Genomic DNA, 13,108 nt, shown 5'->3' with positions numbered 1-13,108 from the left:
GCCTCTAGTACCACAGCGAGGTCCCACGCGGGGACCCTGGGTGTCACTCGAGGCCTCAACCTGAGTGCACCGCGGAGGAACCGTATGACCAAGGGCTCTCTGCCCACTGAGAGACCACCTAGAGGGGCGTGGTAGGCACTTATAGCCGCCACGTAAACCTTCAGGGTGGAGTGAGCTAGCCCTGCGGACAGGCGAGACTGTAGGAACTCCAGAACTGTACCGACTGGGCAGTTGACTGGGTCTACGTGGCGCTCGCGGCACCACTTCGCAAACAAGTTCCACTTAAGGCCATACAGTTTCCTCGTAGAGGGAGCTCTGGATTGGAGAAGGGTCTCAACCACCTCAGTAGGGAGACCCGCTCCTATGAGTTGCGCCCCCTCAGGGGCCACACCCATAACCTCAACTTCTCCGGGTGGGGGTGGCATATTGCGCCCCCAGCCTGAGACAGGAGGTCCCTCCTGACGGGAATCTCCCATGGAGAGCCGTCGAGGAGAGATACCAGGTCCGAGAACCTTACTCGTGCCGGCCAGCGCGGGGCTACTAGTAGCAGCCGCACTTGAAACCGACGGACCCGTTCCAGAACTCCCGGGAGCAGAGCGATCGGGGGAAAGGCGTACAGACGCAGCCTCGGCCACGTCTGTGCCATGGCGTCCAGCCCCAGTGGAGCTGGAGGCACTAGAGAGTACCAGAGGGGACAGTGCGATGTCTCTTGAGTCGCAAACAGGTCCACCTGTGCCTGGCCAAAAACTCTCCATATCTGCTCCACCACCTCTGGGTGGAGCATCCATTCCCCGGGCCTCGGCCCCTGTCTCGACAGGACGTCTGCTCCCACATTCAGATGTCCAGGAATGTGGACTGCTCTCAGGGAGAGGAGTTTTCCTTGAGACCACAGGAGGATCCGATACGCCAGCTTGAATAAGGGGCGTGAGCGGATTCCTCCCTGATGGTTTATGTAATAAACTACCGCTGTGCTGTCTGTACGAACAAGGACATGACGGTTTCTTAGGTCTGGTAGAAAACTCCTGAGGGCCTGGAACACCGCCAGCATCTCTAGGCAATTTATGTGCCATGAGTGATGGTGCGGGCTCCACAGGCCTTGGGCTGAGCGGCCACTCATGACCGCTCCCCATCCGGTAAGGGACGCGTCTGTCGCTAGTGTGACACGGCGGCATGGCATCCCTAAAACCGGTCCCTGAGAGAGAAACCAGGGTTTCTTCCACATGACCAGGGCACGTAGGCAACGCCGCGTGACACTGATCTTGCGGAGTGGGTTTCCCCTCGGGGAGAACCCCCTGGTTTTGAGCCACCACTGTAGTGGTCTCATATGCAGCAGTCCAAAAGGTATTACGTTGGAGGCGGCTGCCATAAGACCTAACAGTACTTGGAACTGTTTGACAGTGAGTGACTGGCCTAGCTTGACCGCATTTACTGCAGTAAGTATGGACTCTATCCGAGCAGGTGACAACCGTGCCCGCATCGTGGATGAATCCCATACCACGCCCAGATAAGTAGTCCTCTGTAGTGGAGAGAGGACGCTTTTCTTGGCGTTGAGTCTCAACCCTAACTTCTGCATGTGAGCGAGAACAACACCTCGATGTTGAACCGCTAACTGCTCCGAGCTGGCTAGGATCAGCCAGTCGTCTATGTAATTGAGTATGCGGATGCCCTGGAGTCGCAGTGGAGCCAGTGCTGCATCCACACACTTCGTAAAGGTTCTGGGTGAGAGAGCTAGGCCGAACGGAAGAACCCTGTATTGGTACGCTTCGCCCCTGAAAGCGAACCTGAGGAACTTCCTGTGCTGAAGAAGGATGGAGACGTGAAAATAAGCGTCTTTTAGATCTATCGTGACAAACCAGTCCTTGGACCTGATTTGATACACGACCTGTCTGACAGTAAGCATCTTGAACTTCAGTTTTCTGACTGAGCGGTTTAGAAGCCTGAGATCTAAGATGGGCCGAAGCCCCCCATCCTTCTTTGGAACAATGGAGTAACGGCTGTAGAACCCGGATTCCCTGTCTTGAGGAGGGACCACCTCGATGGCCTCCTTCCTCGGAAGAGTATCTACTTCTTGTTCCATTACCAGACCCTGCTCGGGGCTTACTAATGTTGGAAATACCCCGCTGAAAGGTGGCGGCTTGGTGCCGAACTGGATAGCATAACCTTTGTCTACAGTACGCAGGACCCACTTTGAAACATTTGGCAGTAGTTTCCACGCTGCCAGAAAGTTTACTAAGGGTACCAGCCTCTCGAGACTGGTGTCTGGATTTCTTCGAGGAACTAACTCGGAGACCTGTAACAGCGAGCTGGCAGGAAACTCCTGAACTAGCTCCTCGGTTTTCTGAGGGCCTCGAGGGGGTTTGAAATCCGCACTCGGGGGTGCGGTGCAAACCCGCTCGTGAGGGGCTGCCCCCAACGGCCCTGAGCCACAACTGTCAAGGCCGCTTAGCCGCGGACTTCCTCCACTGAAGGACGACCCTCAGGTCGGGCCTTCTGTCGGGCGCCCGCGACTTAGGGCGTCGCCGTCCCCGCCCTCTAGGCTGGGCCGGAGGGGTACGGGTGGCGACGCTCCGTTTCTGTGCCTCTCTATACGAGGAGCTCGTACATGGTTGGGGCTGCTCCCGTCCAGCAGCCCCAGAGGAGTAAACCCGGCGAGGAAGGAAGGACCTGAACGCCGCAGCCTGTCGACGAGCCTCCTGGTGCCTGGCGACAACTGTGTCAACCGAGGCACCGAAGAGGCCGGATGGCTGCAAGGGGGCGTCCAGGAGCGTGACCCTGTCCTTTTCTCTAACTTCGGACAGGGACAGCCAGAGATGCCTCTCCGCTGCCACCAGGGCTGCCATAGACCGGCCCACTGCGCGGGCGGTCTCCTTGGTGGCGCGGAGAGCGAGATCTGCAGTACGTTGCATCTCTGACACATTCACTTCCTCACCGTCACTCAACTCTTTCAGCAGGTCGGCTTGATAGGCTTGTAGCACTGCCACGCGGGGAACGCTGGTGAAAGCCCCCTCCTCGAAGAGGGCTTTCCGGGAGCGAAGCACACGCACTGGCAATCGATCACAGTGCTCACAGCCAGCCTTTTCGAGGGCTGACTGGGCGTGCTCCGCTCCCAAGCAGAGCATGCATAAGCTGTGTGCATCCCCACCAACAATGTAGAGTTGGCAAGGAGGAACACACTGCCTATGCGGGCGCTGTACCGCCACCGCTTTTCTGGTTGCTTTTCTACTAGAAGCAGACGCCATTTGCTCAAATAAAAGTGTACCAAACTGGGCACAAAAACAGCAAATGGTAAACAGACAGACACAGAGCGCTCTCGCTGAATGACAAAAGCTGCCGCGGGCGTCAAACGCATGTGCTTTATACTTCCTGGTCGATGACGTCACCGCGCCTGTGACGTCACCCCCGTCGTTCATTGGTTGCAAGACATGATTCAGAGTGCGGCCCGCCAATGGCGTTCCCCATAGCGTTTCTAGACGCGGCTCGAGTTCCCAGAAGGGAACTGTGTGTACTGTATATTGCTAATGGTTTGTGTTGGATGTCTGTATGGTTGGTGTTTCTGAGTGTTAAATGTGTAAGTATGATATGAGCTACTAGGTCTATTGACATCAGGTGTCTGGTAGGCGGGTGGCAGTCTGAGGGTCTGTCTAAAGGTCAATGAAGAGGATGGAGTAAGACGTGTTGCTTTTTCATGTTGTTTCAGAGTATGAGACTTTACATATGAGTGTCTTCAGTAGGGAAGGGAGACCTCATTTTTACTCACTTTTTTATTTTTAATTCAATTACAATAGGATCAAATTTGTAAGAGTTACTCACATTTGGGCATAAGGTTAGATCATACAAGAATAGAAAAGTTGGATGAAGAAAAATATAAATATACATTTTGTAGCGAATTTAGCTCAAAAGGGAAATGTATATAAATAATGACAATTAATTTTGATTAATTACCATTATTTATATCAGCCGCCAGTAGTAACTGTAGCGGAATCAAATTGCCATCAATTAATCTGTTCATCTAGCGAACATACAGGGTGATTTTGTATCAACCCTAAGCAATGATATTTTCTTGGCCACAGAAAAATAACATTGTTACACTAATAATGCATTAGAGCATGTAGCTTGATCGGAAATCGTAAAGGGACATTAATTTGCAAGGCAGAATCAGAGACTCATGTAATTTGTGCACAAGAGTTTTATTAACTAACGACTAACATATAACTAATCTAAACAAACAAACAAACAAACAAACATATACTCACTCATACAGGGTAGGGTAAGAGGATGGTTAGAGCAGTATAGGAAAAGGGGGCGTGAGGCTGAGCTGACCATCTAAAGAACCATCAGTTTCTAATTCAAAGAGCCGTAAACGATAGCTTACACAAAACCTCTGATACTTGCATCCGTACGAGAGTCTCGTGGAGCCTCTGAAGAAGTCCTGGATGGTTCCATTTGATGGCCGGAGTTGCACTTTCTTGAAGCTCTGAGGTTGTTCTTGACTCTGTTGTGGTTGAGAGAGTCTTCTCTCCCAAATGAGCGGTTCTGAGGAACCGCAGGCCGCACTTCAGAGATGGGGATCCAGAGATGGCCATGAGTGAAGAGGGAGAGAGTTCCGATTGTGTACATTTGGATAAGTTCCATAGTCGAGTGAAATGACCTCCAGTGGGAGTAGTCTGTGTGGAGAGTCCGCACAGCTCCATATGTTGAGGCCCCCCCTCTGGGCCTGGGCCTGTGGAGGCCCTCCCCACAGGCAGCAATCAAGTTTTCAGAAGGAACTGGTCGGAACTAGGTGTGAGCCCTTTTAACATCTAGGAAGATAACACCTCTCAAAGTGGACTTGACCAATGAGAGAGGCTGAAATTCCGAGCGGGGGGTTTCGAAATGATGTGGGCTTTTACGACCCTTTGTTTGAGAGCAAGGTATTTTGCATGTGGGTAAATTCATGTAAATCTACTAGGGATTCATGAAACTCTAATATGTTACCTGTGTATCAACATATAATATGCATCATCTTTTAGATCATCAAAATACGAATTCAGAGATACTAAACATGACACGTACGTAATATATCTACATGAGATATCTATCTATATCTATCTTAACACATGCATAAAACATTACACAAATTAAAAAAAAGAAAAAGACAAGGTACATAAACCACAATGATATACACAAAGAATGGACCATTTGTGTGTTCATTCATAGGATGGTTTTCCTATAAATTAGGGAAGAGTCCATTTCAGTAGGCCAAATGTCTTTCCTAAAGTTGCTGCATTCCTTTGGATCGTAAAACTGGTGTTATCAGATAGTTGCCCTGGCAACTGAGCCCTTAAGGCCCAGTTGCTTTAATGTTGGTAGAACTGGGGGTTGTTTCTAGAATGCCAACCTAAAGTTGGCTTGTTGGTTTTAAGGATAATTTGTTAAATGTAACAAATAACTATGTCTGATTAGTCCAGACGCTACAATTCCCCCTCTTTTGATCGTTGTTGTCTGTCCAACAGACAACAGTGAGCGACATCAAAGGTGCGGAACAATCAGGCCTGCACCTGCCACTCATGGCTGGAAGAGAGAGGTGGCTCTCTGGTGGTTGGTGCTTCAAGGAGTGGCTGTGGTGCTGTGGTCGACATTATCAGGTGTGATAATGTAGACTTGGCAAGGTATGGGTCCTCGAGTTTGTGCAGCAGGTGTCTGTTAGCCCTCTGTTTTGCTCAAACATCATTAGGCGTCTGATGTTGGTGGTGTCGACACTGGCTTGAGTTTGTCCGAGTTGCTGGTGGTCTGATTGAATGGGTCCTAGCTGTTGAGCCATGAAGCGTTGCACCTCTGGGCTAGAGGTGACCCAGAGCAGACGGAGTCTATCTTAGTGATTCCCACTGGTCCAAGACCGCAGGTGAAAGTCAAATGTCTCTCAGGTAGGCATGGACATCATTGTCTCCTACACGTTCTGGTGTGAATGCAGGGATGTCTCTGGCCATTCGATTGAGATAGTGTCACTTCATGTGCTGTTTCAGGACTCACCTGAATGAGTCCTTTTCCTTCTGACACTGCAGAAGTTTTCAGGAAGTCGACTTGTGTCGAGCAGAGGGTTTTGCCCCTCCCCCCTCTTGTATCTGTGTACCGGGATAAGGGGGTCTGCACTGCTGGCTGTGTGATGTGCAGCAGGGTGTATGTTATTTGTCTAGTCCATCTGCAGTCCGTAGGACTTTTCCAAGTCTTTCTGGACCATGTTGAGCTCCTCTTTAAGGTTGCAGAATTGCTGAGTTAAGGTTTGGACTACAGGCTGCATGCAGAAGGCCTTCTACGGCCTTGGCTCTTGTGTCTCTCTTATTAAGTTCTGTGTGCACTGTTTTAACAGTGACTTTGTGTGGAACAGTTCTCTGTTTAAGTCTTGTCTGGTGGCCTTTTCAAGCTGCTACCTGTGTCTGGCAGCTGTTAAAGCCTTCGTAAAGACTGGTGATTTCCTTCCATTGTTCTGTCAGGTTCCTTGCGTCTGTCGGTTCCTCCTCTTTTCCAGCGGGTGTCGGTTCCCTTTGGAACTCTGTGACTTGCAGGTTCAGTTCATTTACCTCCTGTCTGAGGCCCTTGAGGGTGTGGGCCAAGGAGATGATGATGCTGGTCAGTTCCTGGTTGTCCAGGCTGGATGTGAGGCGACCACGTTGCAGTCCCGCTGTTCCTTTCTCTGCCGTTGCAGGCTGTTGGCTGCTTTAGGCTAAAGGATGTCCCTCACAGCACTCTGCCGAGTCTCCAGTTGGTCCTGGTAGTTGGCTGGGCTGGATGTCTGAGACACGCTGGTTCACTTGTGGAGACACGAGAGAGAGAGGCAGAAGGCAAATGCAAGTACAAACACAAAACAGAGGTGGTAAGCTATCTTTATGGTGATTGGCTCTGTAGGCCAGATAAGGTGTGGATAGCTGTCGTGGGGCAGCTAGTGTGATTGGACCCTGAGATTTTGTGCAGGTGAGCACAAAGGGAGTGTTTTGAGTAATTTTAAAACAGGATGAAAGCAAGGGTCAGCTACTGACCATGCTGTACATGTGGTCACATTTTTACTCAATGCATTGATGGTTCTCAGGTTTGGTCACTAGGAAGGTATTGAATAAAACAAAAAGAAATAAAATCATAGAGAGACAGTGGAAGAAAGAAGGGCTTTCCTGATTTAGTTTAAGTCTGAGATATGACTTAGCAGTTGTCACTCGTTCAGAGGAATGCCATTAAACCTAGGGGCTGTTAGCTAGGCTAGCAGGGACACATCAAACATCTATGTAAGGAGGGGTATAGAGAGGGACAGGAATTAGTCTGCTAATAACCTGCTTTGTTCGTTAAGGGGACAGCGGTTTCTGGAACTGCTATAATCCTATACCGGGAGAGAGATGATGATGGTCGGACAAACTAAACTGAGGTGAAAGCTTAATGAAAGCGTCCTAATAGCTTTAGGGAACTAAAGGGAGAAGTGAATACATTGATTTAATCAAACTTCTAATTTGATTGAAATCATCTTAGCTGAATTTGTTACATTCAAGCTAAATAAAGGTTAGTAAATTAGACCAAATAAGAGAGGCAGAATGAAGTCAAAATAAAGATAACATGGTCAAAACCAAAGTATGTGAGGAGGGGCTACCCTGACTGATCCTACATAGAGGGTGACAGCCAAGAAGGAAATTAATCCAAGAGAAAGGAGGAGATAGCAAGAAAGAGGGAGAGAGAAATTGTTTAAACTAGTGATGGGGTCTTTGAGCATACTCTGTAGAGGTTTGGGCCCTCAGTCACACCCTTATTTCTCGAATACATGATACGGAGTGTATGGTGATTTCAGTAAACGAAGCTTCTTACACCATAGCTTTTCAAATTGAATTGAAATTTCAGCGGTTCGATGCTAGGTCTCATTAACCAATGTCTAAGATTTGTATTCAATCTTGTATCAACCCAATAAATTGTACACATTTAGTGACACATTTAAAGGCAGGATGTATACTTTAAAGTCTCATATTGCTCTGATTGGCCAAGCTTTCATTGTTTACTGAAGTATAACTCATTAAAAGACCCTTATTCTTTAAAGGTATTAGGGATCATTGATCACCTTTAATTAATTGCACCTTCAATAAATCATTGTTTATTGGTTTGGTAAGGTGTTTCATTCAGTTACATTTTCACTACACTTCCCCTGTCCTGACCAGCAGGGGTTTCCAGCACTGGGCGTTTCACAACAGTGAATCATTTGTGGCACAAATGATTTGTTCGATTCGAAACCTCAAGCAGCTTTGTCTCTCCCATCACTAGTTAGAAATCAAAGTCCCTTAGTCTAAAATGTTCCAAAGTATGTAGTCTTTGGGTTAAATGTTACACTCACACGGGTCTAAGTGTTAGCTGAGTGCTAACAGCTCTCAGTTGAGGTGGAGGGCTTTAACTTGTATGCGTTTAGGGCTGCTAAAGAGCTAGCTTTAGCTATACGCGGTTGTTCGTTTGCCCTTAGGTCTGTGAAGTGGGTGGTGCTGTTATCAGATTAACCCAGAAGTGTCTGCTCACACTTCCGGGGTCATGTGTTGCTAGGAGACCGATGTAAGCTCACAACCCAGCCCAAGCGGAGCAGCGATTGGTCCGTGCTGTGAGCATGCACCGGGAATCACATGTGGTCAGATGAGGTGTGCTCAGTCATGACGTCACATGCAACTCGTTCACAAATCAAAACAGCATGTTCACTTCACAGATAATGGTGAATTATTAGTCAGCTACACTAGAATAACACCATTTATTTGACGTAAATGTTTCACATGAGCGGATCAATATGAATACACTGATACGTAATACATAATTAGGCCTTAAATCAGTGAAGTGAGACGCATTTCTCAGATCACCTACAGCTGTGCTGAAGTGGGGACTTCTTAGCCCAAGTTCAGACTGATCTATTCTGGGTACCATTTATACGAGCTACTAATCTGAGATTTCTTCGTCAGAGAAGGCTTACGCTACTACCAACAAAATTGGGATTTCTTCGCCAATTTTGGGTAAATTCCTTATCGTACGATTCAAACATGCGTTATAGCATTGGAAAATGTTTTAAAACATTATTAATTTGACGTAAATGTTTCACATGAGCGGATCAATATGAATACAATTATACGTAACATAAGACGGCCGTAATCAGTGAAATGAAGAGCATCATTCAGATCACCTACAACAGAACTGAGTTGGGGGTTTCTTCGCCCAAGTTCAGACTGATTTATTCTGGGTACCATTTATAAGAGCTGCTTAGTCTGAGATTTCTTCGTCAGAGAAGGCTTAGGCACTACTAACATCAGAAATAAGGGTTTCTTCGCTTATATCAGGTTAGTATCTTATCGTACGATTTAAATGCATTATAGCACTGAAGAACTTTCTACTGCTCATAGTAAGGGACCTTCAAGCTATAGTCTATCTGATTTTATCAGAAGCTGCATGTGTAGGATGTTAATAAAATTCATGTGACAAACGCACAAGTTTGATTCTGAGTCTGCTTGCAAATAATGTTTAAACGATCGCCCGCATTCTCTCCACCAAAATATGTAGAGAATTTAGCTCAAAAGGGAAATGTATATAAATAATGACAATTAATTTTGATTAATTACCATTATTTATATCAGCCGCCAGTAGTAACTGTAGCGGAATCAAATCGGCATCAATTAATCTGTTCATCTAGCGAACATACAGGGTGATTTTGTATCAACCCTAAGCAATGATATTTTCTTGGCCACAGAAAAATAACATTGTTACACTAATAATGCATTAGAGCATGTAGCTTGATCGGAAATCGTAAAGGGACATTAATTTGCAAGGCAGAATCAGAGACTCATGTAATTTGTGCACAAGAGTTTTATTAACTAACGACTAACATATAACTAATCTAAACAAACAAACAAACAAACATATATTCACTCATACAGGGTAGGGTAAGAGGATGGTTAGAGCAGTATAGGAAAAGGGGGCGTGAGGCTGAGCTGACCATCTAAAGAACCATCAGTTTCTAATTCAAAGAGCCGTATACGATAGCTTACACAAAACCTCTGTTTAGTGGAAGAAACGATACTTGCATCCGTACGAGAGTCTCGTGGAGCCTCTGAAGAAGTCCTGGATGGTTCCATTTGATGCCCGGAGTTGCACTTTCTTGAAGCTCTGAGGTTGTTCTTGACTCTGTTGTGGTTGAGAGAGTCTTCTCTCCCAAATGAGCGGTTCTGAGGAACCGCAGGCCGCACTTCAGAGATGGGGATCCAGAGATGGCCATGAGTGAAGAGGGAGAGAGTTCCGATTGTGTACATTTGGATAAGTTCCATAGTCGAGTGAAATGACCTCCAGTGGGAGTAGTCTGTGTGGAGAGTCCGCACAGCTCCATATGTTGAGGCCCCCCCTCTGGGCCTGGGCCTGTGGAGGCCCTCCCCACAGGCAGCAATCAAGTTTTCAGAAGGAACTGGTCGGAACTAGGTGTGAGCCCTTTTAACATCTAGGAAGATAACACCTCTCAAAGTGGACTTGACCAATGAGAGAGGCTGAAATTCCGAGCGGGGGGTTTCGAAATGATGTGGGCTTTTACGACCCTTTGTTTGAGAGCAAGGTATTTTGCATGTGGGTAAATTCATGTAAATCTACTAGGGATTCATGAAACTCTAATATGTTACCTGTGTATCAACATATAATATGCATCATCTTTTAGATCATCAAAATACGAATTCAGAGATACTAAACATGACACGTACGTAATATATCTACATGATATATCTATCTATATCTATCTTAACACATGCATAAAACATTACACAAATAAAAAGAAAAAAGAAAAAGACAAGGTACATAAACCACAATGATATACACAATGAATGGACCATTTGTGTGTTCATTCATAGGATGGTTTCCTATAAATTAGGGAAGATTCCATTTCAGTAGGCCAAATGTCTTTCCTAAAGTTGCTGCATTCCTTTGGATCGTAAAACTGGTGTTATCAGATAGTTGCCCTGGCAACTGAGCCCTTAAGGCCCAGTTGCTTTAATGTTGGTAGAACTGGGGGTTGTTTCTAGAATGCCAACCTAAAGTTGGCTTGTTGGTTTTAAGGATAATTTGTTAAATGTAACAAATAACTATGTCTGATTGGTCCAGACGCTACAATTTCAAATGTACTATAAAGAGGGTTTATTTGTTCCTAAAACTGTTGAATATATAATTTATCAAATGTAACTGTAACAGAAGGTTAGTAAAATAAAAAACTCACTCACACTGATATGTTGAGGTGATTTCAGATATAAACTAGAAGGTATCAGGAAAATAAAGAATTATAATTATGATGATACTGTAGCCACAAGATACATAGCTTAAAAACTGGTCTTTCCTAACTGTGGTTCTTAGTTTTTGTAGAGCTGTTTCATCAGATGGAGTCACTGTGTCTGTCGAGCACAGTAATAAACAGCAGTGTCCTCTTCTCTCAGACTCTTGGCTTCAAGATACTGTGTACTTTGAGACACATCCTCACCCATAGTGAAGTGATTTTTCACGGAGTCTGAGTAAATAAGATAATTAGAGCTAGAACTCTTGCCAGAGTCAACTCTCCCAATCCACTCCAGAGCTTTCCCTGGTTTCTGTCGTATCCAGTGCATGTAGGCGCTTGTCATTGTAAAACCAGATATTTTACAGGAGATCTTCACTGTTTCTCCAGGTCTCTTTTTCTCAGCACGTGACTGATCTAAACGGATTTCATCACCATTGATACCTGTGGAATAAAAGACAAAAAAATACATCAATGAAGAGCTTTTATCAATGAAAATGCTGTTAACTAGACGAATACACAAATGTCAAAATGACCTTGATGAGACAGAATCAACATAAAGATGAAATGCCAAATGCTCCATGACTCCATTGTAAACACGTTTTCTAGATTTAAATGCTGCACATCAGATAATATTTGACTGGACAGTCAACAGTTCAGCTGAATTTGTGTTATATAGAATTAAATTAGTCCATTTGCATATGCTGCTTTCTCTGTCCTTGTACAATATGATCTTTTAGAGTAATGTGGCTGATCGTTTGAGTAGGAGGAGTTACTCTGATGATTCTGCTAAAAGTAAAGACTTGATAACTGGAATTGCTCGTTGTGGACTCAGATTTAGCCCGGATTTCTTCTTTTCTGGTTAAATTGATCTAATTACACTGGTTTTGGGTTATTTATCATAATTTGTGAAGTAATCATCAGATAACTGTGTAAAATCTTCAGAAACAAGTTATGTTTGATACTTTAGTAAGTGACTCCCTCTTGTGGCAAACTACTGCTAAAATACTTTATATTATAGAGTAGAATATAAAATATTAGCATTGTGGTATATTTATACAGTTTTATATTAATAGAAAAACATAGGAGCAAATTAAAAGCTTGACTGTGTACAGTTAAAACACTTTTTGCTTTTAACATTACCACACAAAAACTAGTAAATGAAGCTAGCGCAAGTTCTGGCAGGAAGACTCAATCGTTCGCGTCACTAATTACCTCCTCATCTTTCAATCATATCATTACTGTAGCTTTAAAGGGTAGCGCTTACCATGTCTGAGTTCGCAGATGCTGTCGCTCCAGCACACAGCCGTGAAACTGGATTACAGCCGCAGTTGCAAGGAGCGGAGCCGTTAACTCTCTCAAACTGACAGGATTTATCACGGATACCATGGTTACTTCATTAAAAACGGCTGTCGGCATAGTTTAACGTGAACCGTGCGGTTCTCCCCCTCTGCGGATGTGTTTGCGGCGCAGGAGTCGTAACAATGTACCGTCATCTCGCTGGCGGCGGTAGACAGAAGCAGCGGCTAGAGCCCAGTCTGGTGAATCTGTGAGCTCGAGCTGCTCAAGCAGCGGCATGAGGCTCTGATCGCCAGCGCGCTCGCGCTACACGCGCCAACCCGAGCCGGAGAGAGCTGAGCGGCCGAGCGTCGGAGCGTCGACACGAACCCGCGGTGCTCACCGATGCTATCCCGTACCTCCATCCTCGAAGCCCAGCAAGCTCTCCAGCCTCGATCTAGGTAAATCCTATTTTTTTTTTTTCTACTGGTGGTGGTGTTTTGCCAAAGCGGTTGGCACTTTCACGAATTGTATGGCTAGCTACTAAAGCAAGAT

The 13,108-nt window shown here is 45.8% G+C and overlaps 1 gene segment (V, D, J or C); it reads right to left on the bottom strand.

Moving 5' to 3' along the window:
- Window positions 1–11,387: 11,387 nt before the first annotated feature.
- Window positions 11,388–12,853, bottom strand: LOC141306963 (Ig heavy chain V region 6.96-like). The segment is given in 2 exon segments: window positions 11,388–11,719; window positions 12,766–12,853. Coding segments are annotated over 2 exon segments (420 nt in total).
- Between the last annotated feature and the right edge of the window lie 255 nt (window positions 12,854–13,108).

The sequence above is a fragment of the Garra rufa genome, chromosome 1, assembly GCF_049309525.1.
Source record: "Garra rufa chromosome 1, GarRuf1.0, whole genome shotgun sequence".
NCBI lineage: Eukaryota > Metazoa > Chordata > Actinopteri > Cypriniformes > Cyprinidae > Garra > Garra rufa.
The sequence above is the reverse complement of the archived record's forward strand: the minus strand, read 5'-3'. Positions and strand labels throughout refer to the sequence as shown.